This window comes from Ascaphus truei, chromosome 4 (assembly GCF_040206685.1).
Source record: "Ascaphus truei isolate aAscTru1 chromosome 4, aAscTru1.hap1, whole genome shotgun sequence".
NCBI classification, from domain to species: domain Eukaryota; kingdom Metazoa; phylum Chordata; class Amphibia; order Anura; family Ascaphidae; genus Ascaphus; species Ascaphus truei.
Window position 1 is genome coordinate 244,555,295 of NC_134486.1, and position 15,143 is coordinate 244,570,437.

At 40.2% G+C, this 15,143-nt stretch overlaps 1 protein-coding gene across 5 annotated transcripts in view; it reads left to right on the top strand.

Annotated features, from left to right (window-relative positions):
- The window catches only part of AIG1 (androgen induced 1), a 448,408-nt gene extending 435,967 nt beyond the window's left edge, over window positions 1-12,441 (top strand). Inside the window, exons 5-6 of one of the 5 annotated variants that reach the window (XM_075597122.1) lie at window positions 1,233-1,396; window positions 8,172-12,441. In XM_075597122.1, the coding sequence (XP_075453237.1) occupies window positions 1,233-1,396; window positions 8,172-8,209 (202 nt within the window). In that variant the 3' untranslated portion in view covers window positions 8,210-12,441. The remainder of the gene's footprint in view (window positions 1-1,232; window positions 1,397-8,171) is intronic. The other 4 variants (XM_075597123.1, XM_075597121.1, XM_075597119.1 and 1 more) reach the window with 4 other exon arrangements.
- The last annotated feature ends 2,702 nt before the right edge of the window (window positions 12,442-15,143 follow it).

Sequence of the window (15,143 nt, forward strand, 5' to 3'; positions counted from 1 at the left end):
AGTGCAGATATTTTCATTCCCTATGTTTAAATAAGATTAAAGCAGTGTTCATGTGAACACCATGGAAGGGCTTGACCGCTGTTTCACTCTATGGCTGGGTTTCACTAGGTGATGATACCCCGCATCGGTGCTTAGTAAATTCCTCCCTTAGTGCACTTTTTAAAATTAAGAATTAAGAAGAAGAGAATTAAGAGACTAACTACATTATGTTGAGTATATACCGTAGTTATATTCTTGTTACTCTTTTGTTCTGTGATGATACTCACACCCATAACACAGAAGTATAAAAAAACATTCTAGCATCTTATACTCTTTCATTTCCATCTGCACTGCTAACATTGAGGCATGTGAATACAGCAAGGCCTCGTTTCTCGGCGCCCCGCTTTTTGGCGATCCGCCGATACGGCGGTACCGAGAAGGGGGCCTCCATGTCTGCGCATGTGCAAAACGGGCCGGTCCGAGGTCACATATGAGCAGAACGGGCCGGTCCGAGGTCACACATGTGCAGAATTATGGTTTTTCTAAGGTTGTGCATGCGTAGAAGGGCGAATTGCCGGTCTGCGCATGCGCACACACCGAAAAAAGCCAGTTCCGCTTTCCTGTGATTTTCGCTTTGCGGCGGGCCTTTAGAACGAAACCCACCGCAAGCCCGGGCCATCCTGTAACCACAAATACTTCTATTTGCGCTGTAGTGAAAATTATTTAACTTTGAAGAGAATCTCCATAATGGATAATCAACATTTACTTTATCCTACCTATAAATCCTCAATGTTAATGAATAATCTCAGTTCTTCATGTGCAAAGCAATCTACTGCCCAAAAGGTCAACACTTTCAAATGTTTTAACATTCACTATTGTTCAAAATATTACATAGCCATTGTAATTCCTGAAAGTGCCCTTGCATGATCCTTCTGCATCCGTTGGCATGTACTGTATGACCCATGCATGTGTCACATCTGGCCTGAGTTGCCTTCACCACTGAATAAATATTACTTTTCCTCCATAGCTACTGCAAATAATTGTGTGGTTGATGTCTCCCTGGGTTTCTTACAAAGTAATGTCTTAACAACACATTAACATTCTCCAGATTCTCAGCATTTGTTAGTTTTATTAGTCTTTTCTAAGGAATCTAAGTTAAAAAAAAAAACATCTCTGCAGTTGTATTTCCCATATTTTAAGATATGCTACATCTGCAACTACTAACTTCTTTGTTTCCTTCTGCTTTTTCTCAGGGTGTGTTGGGTTCACCATGTGACAGGGGTATGGGTGTACCCTCTTCTGGAATACATCAGTCCCGGAGCCAAAATATTCTTCTTTCTTGTAGTCACCTTTATCATTAACATTTACTATATTTTGGGAGAAAGACTCAACAGCTACATGTGGGACTCAGAGAAATGTAAGTGAGGAAGAGTGTGCACTTTTACAAATACTTGCTTTCAGATAATTCGGAAAATATTATCAGAAGTAGTCTTCAAATAGAATGTTATTGCATCAAAGCCATATGTCACCTATGTGAAAAATTAGTAAATCCTAAGGCTGCGCTTATATGTCGCGTCAAAACAAATGCATTGCCACCGTAGCGTGCGCTTATTGTAAGGACGGCGCGATGGAGTGACAGCTTGGTCGCGATCGCTGGAAGTCATCTCAATTTGATTTTTCCAGCGACTGCAGCCTGACTTCGCGTCGCCGTCACTATAAGCGTAGCCTAATACTAACACCATGCACTGTGTATTTCTTAAATGAAAGCGAGTCCAGGTAAATACACTGTAATTAAAACACAAAATAGGAGGCCTGCACTCAAATGAAAAAAGACTCAACGAGAGACAGTATGAAGTTAAACAATGAAGAATATTTATTAACCCCTAGTATGCACAAAAACACAGCAACAGGTAAGCAAAATCAGACAACAACACTACAAAAAGAAAATAAACGCAATGACAAGAACATAGATACTTATCTATGAGCTCCACAGTACAGAAAGAAAAAAACAGAATAAAAAACAAGCTGGTAATAGGTGTGATACGCAGAGGGGGACAAAAACAAGGCGAAAATAGAGAGCCACCTCACGGTGTTACCAGCTTCTCAGACCAGCATTACAGTACAGGAAGAATGCACAAATACCCAGGCACAGTAGCAAAAAAAAAAAAGAAGTGAAGATGTCTGGAAAGAAAGGGAACTTGTGAGCGGTTGATAACAGGCCCATATTGATGATGTCATTGCGTCCCTTTGTGTGGATATCCCGACAGAGGCTGTGCAGATCCAACTGTAGTCATAGCAATGGCTGGATGCCATATGATGTATCCACAGAGTCCCATCATCCTGTAGTCAACAGCCAGGGCATACAGCCACAGAAAGTGGAAACAAAACGACATAGATCATACATTAGTATAATAAAGAACAATAACATACAACACAGTATAGAACTGGTATAACAAATGCTAACATACCAGAAGAGATGTACAGTGAAACTGTCCTGCGCTCCGGTGTACAACCACAGCACCCGTAGATGTCAGTATAAGCCACTTGGGAGCGGAGTGAGAGGAACAAATGCGGACCACTGGGCTGGATCGGGGCTGGGAGGGAAAGCCCTTACCTCTAGATGCTCTCCGATCTGAGTCCTGCTCTCTTCTTACCTCTGCTGCTCCTGTGTGCGACCGTGAGAATTATGGAGTAGATTTGGGAAAAGGTCCGGCGCTTCAGTAGCGCCGGACCTTCTCCCAAATCTACCAGAAGAGATACCTGGTTGTAATGTATCAGAATGCAGGTAAGGCAATACTGGTAGACACAGCACAAATAGCCAAAGGAACCGAACATGTCAAAACACTGAGTAAATTTCACTTTGCTCATAACCTAACTGTGAAGGTTAAATGAGAATACCAAGAACATAGATTATTATATACCTAGAATCAGTGCTGATAAGTACTGAATAAGGAGAATACACTATGCCAAATATGCTCATATGGAATAGATAGGTAAAAAACTCCTATACGTGGCATACCAGCAGGCAATATGTATATAAGTACAATGGACACAATATAGCAATGCACTAAGCACAGCAGGTGTCTACGTAGGACTTGATAAAGGTGGTATTTGGTAGAGGTGGAAAGTCAAGGAAAGGATCGGGTGCGTAGATACAGTATGGCAGGTAGAGGTTAGATGTGACCCAACAAAGACAGAGCTCAGCAGTAAAATAGCACAATGACTGGTACCCAAAGATAAGGGAAGGTATCTGTAAAGAAGTAACCATGAAAATGATAAAGTTCAAATACAACATATTTTGCCAGGCTATCCAAACCTGCTAATAGACTGTGAGGGCATCCTACAGAAAGCAATTTAGGTTAAGCTCCTTATTAATACCACCAGGTATCAGGGTATCAAGCCTTTTGATACAGATAGCCTCTTTCTGGAGCAACATTGTAACCATATTGCCACCTCTCCTCAGTTTATCCACGCCATCAAAAACTTGATAGTGTAGTTGACTGGAATTATGCTTGTGTGAAATGATGAGCCACTGAGGCTTCCAAGTCCCTCTTTCGGATTACAGCTTTGTGCTGTCTAATCCTATCCTTGATGGACTGTGTGGTCTCTCCCACATATCCAAGTCCACAGGAGCATTTGATAAGATAAACTACGTTTTTTGAAAGACAGGTGGAAAATGTATTGATGTTACATTTATGGCCAATCAGTGGATGAGTGAAATTACATCCCTTTTGGACACTCCCACATGGGGAACAGGAGCAGTACCGAAAGGTACCAAACTTAGATTGCCCTAAGCAGGTCTACAGGAATGCTCCACTCCCCAAATTTGCCTTGACCAGTGAGCCCTCAGATTCTTGCCCCTTTGTAGAAAAGAAGGGGGGCATCTAGAACACCTTATGGGTCTCATCTTGAAAGACAAGACCCCAGTGCTTATGGATAACTCTTTACCTAACCACTGAGTGCACTAAAGGTCGATACAAAAAGTACTGAATATACCCTTCCTTGTTTGGCTCAACAGAGGAGAGTGTCTGTCACGTTCTTGAGCTTTGGCAAGTTATTCATCCAAAACCGAAGTAGGGTAACCTCTCTCTCTTGAAACCATGTGACGATACCTTCTAAACCCTGTTGTAATTTCTCATCAGTGCTAATAATACAGTATATCACTAATACCCAATCCTTAATAATGAATTGTTACAAAACTGAAGTAAATGCAAGTTGCCCCCCCTTATTTTAATGTTTTCCCCGTTTCCTTTTGAACTTTCATAAGATTTACACGTTCTAAATGTATTTTTGTTGTGTGTCTGTTTTGAACTTTTTTCGATTCCTCCTTTTGAAAATGTAAAAAAAAATTTGTTTGGAATTTTTAAGGGTGCAATTGTTTTCTAAGCTCACTGTCATGACTATCCTGCAAATCTGGAGTTAATTGTCAGGTTTGTCAATAAAAGGCACTGTCAGACCCATCCTGTTATGGATGAGTCAGGATGAGGAAAAGTCTCCTTGAGTGGTGTTGCCTGCTCCACATCTAAAAGTGGCGTTCTGCTGGTTTAAGCTATAAATAACTTCTCGGCAGTGAATATTTCTATTCTATTACAGCAATGTTAGAAATGCTCATGGTGGGGTATAGTCATTAAAAATTTGTCTGGAAAACAAATCCTTTGTATTTAATTTCAGTAGAGGCTGATTCTATATGTGCCAAAGTGGCTGATCGGGCTGTTTTCGGCACATATAGAATCAGCCCCTTAGAATTAAATTGGTGTGCATGTGTTTAACTGCATATTTTACTTTTGTAAACTTGGCATTACTTTTTAGGGTTTTTTTGTGTAGTATTAGTCTTGAGAAGAGCACTTTAGTACCATATAACTGCCGAATTCCTGAAATAACATTCGACAAGTTGATTAGCTCTGTAAGAATATTCCCTTCTGATAGAAATACAGTGTTGCCAATGTGTGGAATGTTAGAAACTGGGATGCGAGAAGCATGGATTTGTTGAATGTTGTTTGATAGCTTTTGTTGGAACAGGACTTCAAGCCACGCACAATGCTCATCAGTTTGAAAAGAAGACATAGGTACACTGCAGTATGCTTACACAAATCCTATTTGTGCTTTGGCTGTTATCAAGAATAACAATGCTCAACCAGCAATGTTTTAAAAACAAAACATCAGAATAGAGCTCAAATACTGTCCTGCTGATTATTTTATTTTTTTATAAAGTACTTCAACTTCACCTTACTTTGACATCAAAATTATATATATTGATGTGCATGATTTGTCCTCACTCCTTTTTTTTGTTTTGTTTTTTTTAAATAAATACACCTACTGTAGGAAAAGTTATTTTCAATCTCAAAGAGCCATGTGCAATAACTAGCTGTGGGTATTATGCCAGTCCAATAGTGGTGCGACAATATGCATATAATCCAGGGACCCGTTTTTCAATTCAGTTGTGTTAGCACTTCAAGAATACCCATATCATCTTCAAATAATCCAAGGTGCAATCGCATTTCCTTAGCAATTATATGTGAGGTTATACATTTAAGCAGAATCAACTGTTATTGCCACACTCTCTCAAGTTGGACCTATGACTATTGGTGAAAATATGTCAATAATATATTCTTTTTAAAGTCAGTACCTATTGTCCCATGGTTACTAATTGTTTGCTGGCAGGAACAAGTCCAGTTGCAATTATTAGCTATCCTGAGAACATACTGGGATGGTAGATTTCAGGGAGCATGCTTCCCAGAAAAGGTGGACACATGCAGGCCTGCATCAATTGACTCCCATATCCCAGTAACAAAGGTTTCGAAACCAAATAAATACTGTATGTTGAGCATTAGCAGAGGAGCAGATCTATGCCTAATGTTGTAGTCTCATATGCTTAACTAAATTTGCCAAGTAAATAGAACTGTACCTTGGAGAAAAAATGGTTTGAAGAATGTAGCATTTCCCAGAACAGACTGTACCTAAATGACTCTACCAGTAAGTAATTGTGTTTTTTTGTTAGTTGAGAAACACTGGGGGTTATTCATTAAACTGAGGTAGTGATGAACTGGGCACGGCACAGAAACTCTCATGGACTTTAATAGCAGTTAGTGATTGTCCGGCTCTATTGCAGTTCAATGAGTAACCCCCACTGCCGTTGTCAGACAGACTTGTAGAAAGCACTGTAAAATGTACTTTATAATATTTGATTTAGTATGCACACAGCAGTAGATACTGTTTGCCCTGTAATGTATGAAATGAACTGGATAGTATGTTACATGTAACCCCTTCAGTGCATAGATGTCTACCTCCTAAATATAAATCAGTGGCATTTAGGGGTTCTAGTCCATAAAGTGGCGTTTTATTGGAAAAGTATGGATTTTTGTCAGTGGTCTGTGAGAGTTGACATGTCTGTTAGTTTCATATAGGTAAGCAAGAGTTAAATCAGATTATTAAGAAATAATAAATATTAACAAAAAATATGATATACTGTAGGATTTTTGTCTTAGTCCCATTCTGCCTGAAGTGCCAGAAACACTGCGCCAAACATTGGCCTCTTTGGTTGTGATGATGGAGTTAAACAGCATTTCATTTTTGGAATACCGCCGAAAAAATAAACAGTCTACTCTACAACATGTAATTCCAGCACTCCAAGGCGGCGTCCATGCTGCCGAAGACCACGGCCTTAAGGCAATGATCGCGCCCATAAACTGTGCGAGGGGGCGCGTGGTGCGCAAGGAATCCGTTCAATCTGATACCTCGGCGCGACAGCCAGGTCACATGAGCAGTTCGACCAATGAGGGTGAACCAGCTCCGACACGCCCCCCATGGCGCATCTAGCATGCCCAAAAAACACTCCCACTAAACGCGTGTGACATCACACGCGAGCACGCCTCCGCGCAGTCTTCGGCATGACGCAGCCTTAAGCTTCTCATAGATAGAGAAGTAACACTGTTATAACTACACAAGTGAACTCCCTCTCTAATAATTACAGCTGCCACCCTTCACTGCCTTCCTCTAATTACTTCTCATCCCTCCTAACTGCAATGGAGACATTGTTACTGTGGGGAAGGTCTCTCGTTTTAGTTAAAGCAGCAAGATGTGAAATCTTATATGGTTTTCTTTTTAGATGAATCAGTTTTATGTATGTATGTCTATCTTTATTTATATAGCGCATTTACATAGCGCTTCACAAGCAGTAATACACGTGATAATAATATAGCACATATTACTTTTAAGGCTGAAGCACTTCTTCCCTTTGTGTTATTTATATCTTATTATGTGTTATTTATAGCTTATTATTTATATGACTGTAACTATTACTGCTGTGAAACGCTACAGTATGTACTGTACATTAATGGCGCTATACAAATAAAGACATACATACACACATAATGGGAATTAGTGCTTGAGAGATAAATGTAACTTTAGGGAAAGGAGTTCCTGTCACAAAAAGCTTACAATCTAAGTTCTGTTGTATTAGATAATAGTGTTTTTTTTCCATTCAACACTTAATAACATTTTTAAAGAGTGTTAATGCATCTTTTGATTTCTATAGCAGGTTTTAGCCCACCTCCCAAATAGTGCATGATCTTTGCAACACTTTCCTGTTTGTGATCATTTGTTGCCAATATTCCCAGGTGTTTGAGCTGCAAACTGTAACAATAAATAATGTTACAGTACCTTACTAATAAAAGGATACATTGTAGCTGCTAAGTTACACTGACTAAAGGATTGGTTGAAACTGAATGGCGGCCATTATATTACGCACACAATCAGGATTTTGACAGATTTATAACAGAAGAACCAAACAATTGCCAGCTTAGGTAAGAATGTAGAATTACACTGTCACATGCTTTACCATAAAAATAAGGGGGTTGGGGGGTGGGAATGGGGAACGTTGTATTGCTGCTTTAATACTCTAGATTAAGCCCTTTGCTGCCAGAGAAGCTTCCAACATATTATTTTGCAGTACAGTGCTGGCCCCCAGGCACTTAAATATTTTTAAGAGTGTTCATAAAAAGTAATGCACATTTGTAACTATATCGGTGCTACAGAAACCTTGTCGTATTTTATTTAAAGATGTTACATAAGATGTTAAGGTGCCTGCAACTTTTCTGTACCAAGTCAATTAATTTACTGTATTATGTCGGTAAGATTAACATTATCTCTCTAACAGTTTGATAAACATAAACTTTTTTTTAATTTATTTCTAGCCATTGAATCAAAAGAAGAACGACTCAAGATTGACTGACTGAATTATGTATGCAACAAAGGATGTTCCTTTTTCTACTACATTCATTGATATATCAACCAGTGTTATCAGAAGAATCATGAGATTTCATCATACCCACAATAACACCAAGATTAAGTGTGTTAAAAAAGCAAAAAAACATTGCAGTGCCGGTCGACACTCTGCCAAAAGTGCACTACTGTCCCCAAAAGGCAATTTGTTGCATCCTCATTTTGCAGCAATGCTTTGCACTGAAAACCTTAAATACCAACACAAGTCTCTAATAATGTAACATTGAATGCATAATTATTTTAGTAACTATGAATCTAAACCTTCTTGATCTGTTCATCTGCATGTCGATATTAGATCAACTCAGAGTGACCAATTTTACACATTCAATGGTTATCCTGGTAGATTATAACAATAGCTATCAGAAAAAAAAATGCAGCTGGCATTGACTCTAAGAAACATATGTAAATAAATATTTTTCATGTATCCGAGGTGCTATATGAGGAATGATTTTCCCCAAAGAATCCTGATACTGCTGGACACTTTGTGTAGCTCTATGCTGCCTTCTTAGAGGATGGTGGCCTCATTGGCCCTGTATACTGGGTAAACTAATTCTCTATTCCCTACATTTATACCTTTTTGTATGCATTCAGAAATCCTACAGTAGTTACCCGTTCAGCAGCTGTTTGACTTTTATCACTCATGCTATGGGCCTTATTCTGTATGCTGCAATAGGGCCGATCTGTCAATATCGCATGGAAAGCCTCATTGACTTAAATTCCATCCACCAGATCTGAGTTATCACAGCTTACATAGTAAGACCCTATGTCTGTTATCTACTGTAAAGGTTTGCTTACAATACCCATCAAAATGCATAAGTGTACATTTACAGTATCTATATTAAATCACATGTTCCATTTATCTGCCATGTGAAGGGTTTATTCAAGTCAGAGTTGGACAGGCCTGCCGGGAAATCGGGGAAATCCCTAGGGGTCCAACCGCCCTGACAGGCCCTCTTGGCAGGAACATCATGCCAGAGCCCAGTGGAGGAAAGAGGCCAGCAGACTACTGTTAAATCACATTTTCTGCGTCCAAGAAGGATGTGAATATCTGATTGTGTTTTTAAATTCAACTACATCTTAACACATTTGTGCTTATTGAAATCAGTTGCCATAGTGATAACGTTCAGTAAGGTTGTCAGAAATCAGCAGCTTTACCATCAACAATGTGACGAGAGAACACCTTTTACTTTGTGTAAGCCGCACCACTACATTTCTCCAGCACTATGCATGTCACTTTGAGGAGGCTAGGCTCTGGGACTCCTGAACTACAGTATGTGTTTCAGTCACTGCTGAATATGTGGATTCTCACAGCTAGACAGCCAGAAACCACATGGCATAGTCTCCCATCAGCAATGTGTTTATGTTCCATGTAGTATGCATGCATTTACTGCGGCAAAGGCAGTTCTAGTGTTACACTGAAAAGTCAAAATCGACATGGTTGGTATTTATTTATGTATTTTGAACTTTTTCTAACGCACTACTCACCAAGAAACTCAGTACCAGAGCACGTGTTGGAACTTAGGGAGGACACCCAGTAATTTGCAGGAAAAAAAAGACGTGGTCTCACTTTGAAGGTACAATCCCACATAGCTGTTTAATTCTTTACAAAATGTTGTTTTCCGACCGGTCTCATTGACTTTTAATGGTTTGGCTACTTTGGTTTTTATAAAGTAAAGGGGGTCGGGAGACAGGGTTCTGGCTGTGCAAACACACAGTGACATCAGAGGAAAGCAAACCCCGTCCAATTATTAAATGGGAAGAGGTCATCTGGCGCTAGAAGGTGTATTGTCATAGCACCGCTTTGTAAATATGGCCCAGGGTGCCTTTTCCCTCTACCCCTCCCCCCCCCCTAACTGGATTAACACAGTTTGGAGGACTTTTCTGTTCATTAGGGAAGCCTGCATTGGATTAAATAACGACCCTTCCTAGAACCTCCTATCCAGATATATTCTCCTTATGCAATGCTAAATGACCCCCCAACATCTTTAATAAAAAATAAAAACCTTACGTGAGTGTGACGGTGAAAAGGTAGCCAGGCTCAACAATAAAGGTTAAGCCCGTTTGGTTACCTCTGATCCATTTTTTGGGGTTCAGGAGTGTCAGCTTTTTGACCCAACTGTTGTAAAAGCATTACCCTTGCTTCAGCAAAGCCCAGAAAGGTAATTGGGGCATAGGAATGTGAGGTGTCCCTGAAGCAGTCAAGGGGTCCCTAGGTTATTAGGGATACCCAGTAAATGCCCAGGTCACTGAGAACCTGTTTAGGGGTTCTTAGGTACTCCAAGCATGCTTCAGCACAGCCCAGAAAGGTAAATGGGTCATAGGGATATGAGGTGTCCCTGAAACAGTCAAGGGGTCCCTAGGTTAATGGGGATACCCAGTAAATGCCCAGGTCACCCAGAACGGTATAGTCATCTACAAGGTTGTGAGGGGACTTTTAAAAGTCCAGTCCTAAGTTTATTGTATGTGGGGAATATTTTCTGTCCTGTTTTTTCAACTGTTATCAGGGATAGGATTCCCTGTATCTAGGAGAGTCTAGGTTGTTACCCCTATTCCCAAGTAAGTGTGTCTTTTTGCTGTAGTTTTTGTAACATTGTGTGTTTGCCTTTTCCTGTGTGTACATTTACAATTGATTTCATTAACTTGTTTTGCTCAATGCATGAACCTGGTAAAAAGGTGTAAATGGCCTGGTCTCCCATGACAATGAGAAAGTGGAAGGAGGAGTGATTGACAATCTGCATTACTACTAGTCTTCAATCCATGTCTCAATCTTGGAGAATAACTACAAAGTTTTACATAGGTGATCCCCTGAGGTGACCCCTGATCATCTCAACTGTATCTAGAAGGATAGGTTCCCTCTATGTTGTATAGATGATTGTCGGTCAAGAGGAACTCTAGTTATGCTCCAAAATTAAGATATTAAAGGTGAGATATAACATATTACTGTTGTCGCACTGCACTTAGATCCATGCTATTTTATTGAACCTCCTAGTCCATTGTTCTTTATCCCTAAGAAATAAATTAAACTTATTCTGAAAACAACAATGTGACAGTCTCTTTATTCTACCGCTTACTTTCAATAGGAAGCACAATAGAGAAAACAAAGTTCATGCAATAATGGGAGAGAGATCTGGGATTGAAACTACATTGCAATAATTTGAGGGCCGTCATCGAGAAAATATTTAGGTCTTCCATATGTTCGGCTAAAAAAAGAGACCAATATTAAAGTCTTGCATGGATGGCACTACACCCCACACAGACTGCATGCAATCTCCCAGGGTAACTCTCCAAGTGGTTGGAGGGAGTGCGGAGGCAGAGGCACTTTTCTTCACATCATGTGGATGTACCCCAAGATTAGCACCCTATTGGAAAAGGTAAAAGGCCTGATTAGTCAGGATACAGAATGCAACATTCCACTGGAGCTTCGGTCCTATCTATTGCTTAAACCCATTGAGAATTTAGATAGATGCACAGACAAGTTGATAACCCATGTATTATCTGCTTCAAAATATGTAATAGCAAGCTCATGTAAGGGGAAAAAAACACCCCCTATGGCACAGATCGAAAACAAAATATGGGACATAATGCTTATGGAAAAATGGACATCCATGTTGCATGAATCAACACAAATGTCAAAGAGTATGGGATCCATGGTTCACCTTTAAAGAAGGCACAACAGATCCCAAACCCTAGTTACTTAACAATCTAAACCTGCATACGATCTCCTACAATTATATCTTCAGACATACACGTGACGAGCTACCGTTTAACCCAATCTGTACTCTTCTTCCTGTTGATAAATAATTTCTGTGCACACCAGTTAAAAATAGAAGTTTGACTATGAGTGAATACATTTTCACCCACCCTTCCCATCCAGTTTTATTTTCTGTATTCCTTACCAACCCCCACTTTCCATGAAAAAGATAATAAAACTCCATAAAAACATAAGTTGAACAAATGTACATATGTACAGTAACAGAGCATTGAGATGTAACTCCCATATTGACTTGGTTGTGGTTTCCATGCTTAGAGAATGCTGTGGATGTCCTCTCTCACTTCTGACTCATGTCTACATTTACCTTGAAATCTCCACCTTAAAAGGCTCATCTCCATATTATGCTATTGGGCCTCCCCTCCCTGTTTTTGTATTGCATTGTGTTCTTGACCATAACATTTGTGTATAAGTGATGTATGTTAAGTGACCCTAATTGTTTCTTCTGTACCAATAAAACATAGCAAATAGTTCTAAAGATATGTGAAGAGCAGCCAGTAGGGATTGGAGTAAACCTGTTTAAATCAATTGATACCAATAGCTCACCGTTAAGTAGTTCTTCATAGACTAAATTATCGTGCGCGAAAATGTTTTAAACCTCACAATACTCTTCTTCAGGTATACATGAAGTATACAGTTGTTAACTGATGCACTTTCCCTTGAGCTGTGGGGGGGGGGGGAATAATATTAATAATAATAGCATGTTCTTGTATAGCACTGCTAATTGTGTACGCAGCGCTTTACAGGGACATTTTGCAGGCACAGGTCCCTGCCCCGTAGAGCTTACAATCTATGTTTTTGGTGCCTGAGGCACAGGGAGATAAAGTGACTTGCCCAAGGTCACAAGAAGCCGACACCGGGAATTGAACCAGACTCTCCTGCAGCAATCTGAGTGTCAGTCAGTGTCTTTACTCACTGAGCCACTCCTTCTCCCATTCCCCGCATTCCCCGCCTGCACTTGAAAAAGGCGGTACACTTGAAAAAGAGACCTGTGAGGTCTCAAAAGTTTTGCACACTATTTCATCTACAAATAATCATCATGTTGGTCCACACAAACGTATCCTGAACCAATACAGTTATTAGAACTTTTAAATACATGCTGTAAATTTAGACAGTGATACTTCCAAGATACAGTGTAAAGCACACTTGAGGATAAAATCTAAATTTACTTTAAAAAATGGTCAATATTCCCATTGATATGGAAATCTGGTATTACTGTAGTGCCGACGATTATTCTAAAACAAACCTGGGCAATCTCCAAAAAGACCCAGGTACATGCTGGGAATATGCTGGGTACATGCTGCAACATTTCACACATTTCTGCAGACAGACTAATGGCCCATCGGATTAACAGCTGGGGTCCCTGGCAGTCCCATTCAAACTGAATGGGACAGCCAGGAACCCCTCCTGTGTTAATCCAATGGGCCATTAGCCTCTGCAGAAATGTCACTGAAATGTAACCAGCATGTACCCAGCATTTAAACTGGCTAGTTTAAGGCAAGTTTTAGAATACTCGTTGGCTCGTCTGTAGTTCATCACAAATTGACTATTGATAGTTCATTTACAACAGCCCCAAGAGAGTTATAAAATTACACCGTAACATTATTCCAAGCATTAACACAGCAGGAAATTCAAGAGAATGGGCTATAAGACGTATTCCGGCGCTGGAGTGTGCCTTATGGAAGAGCACCGCTTAGTAAATATGTCTTTGTACGGTATGTATACAGAATGGATGTGATTCGGTAGTCCTCTAATTTGCAACTTGTGCAGTGGTGGATAAAAATGTGCCATAGGATCTTGACTCAAAATGAAACTTCCAATTGAAAATGTATATAAAGTATGGAATAAAATATATGATATTGTGTTGTTAATCCTGCTTCTGACAAAGGTGTTTTATCATAGATCCAAAATGTTGTGCCTTGAGTGGACCTTGTAATGTGTTCAAGCTGTCGCAATGTGACAAGTTTATTTATGAGTTTTTAAATTCAAATTATGTTTTCATTTAAATTTGAGGTTGTGCCTAATACTACCATTACCTTGATGGAAATTATGAATGTACCATAGCGCATCCATAGTTAAGGTTTGATCGAGACTTCCATTATAACCCCCCTTTTTCAGTTGCTCATAGCTCTCTCAAAAATGCATCAATCCATCTGAAATTTGGGATTTCAGGTTAGATTGGGAAGGGGAATGTTTGTAGAAAGATGAGCACAGTCTGGTCATTTCTTGTTACAGGGGAGACAAAATTAGGTGTTTTAAAAGTTTGTAGCATATAGTTTAACATGGAAAGTGTTGCACCCTGTAACTCAAAAGAGGAAAGGAATGGATTTGTGTGAAATTTTGCGTGGAGTTAGTGGCTTAGCAGTAAAAGTGTCTTTAGTTGCTTTATAAAATGATAAGGTATTTTGGAGAAATTTAAGGTTAAAAGATATTTTTTTTAAAGTCCCGGGCCGCAGCATCAACTCCAGATGTGGAGGAATCTGAAGCCTCCAAACTCACATCTCTCTCTCTCTACCCATGCAGATCTAGACTACAGATCTCCCCCCCCCCCCCCCAATAGACCTGATGTCCGATGGATACGTCCGCATTGCACAATCTCTACTCCTCACTCAGCTCGCTTTGTACATTGAAGCAGCAGTTCCAATATTATGGACAGGACATCCCTGCTTCAGCCCAGCCTTGTGTCCTTCTTTCTGGGAATTAGACCCAGTCAGTCCCAGCAGACTCTGTGACCACCATCCAGCGGGTCTAGGGGACTGTGCCAGCATCTTCTTAGCTGGGGAGCTCTCTCCTCCCTTCTCTGGGGAAAGCAGTCTCTCTCTGAGCAAGCAATTTCCTGACTTTTAACCCCCTGTGCAATCTGGAGTCCTGCTTGCTCAACTAGTTGCAGCTGTAGTAAGCTCCAAAAGAGGAGTTTAACCTCCTGTATGCTGGAATCTATGCACTGCCATCTTTGTAGTATCCAGAAACCATGATTATATCACATATCCCCCTCCCCAGCGCAACATTGTCCTGTGGAGCGGCCCGTGATCCATTCCCGTGCACCAGCCTCTTTCATAGAAACGTTCTGCGTCCATCTTTTCCTCGTCTTCCAGTTGAAGAGGGTTCCAATCTT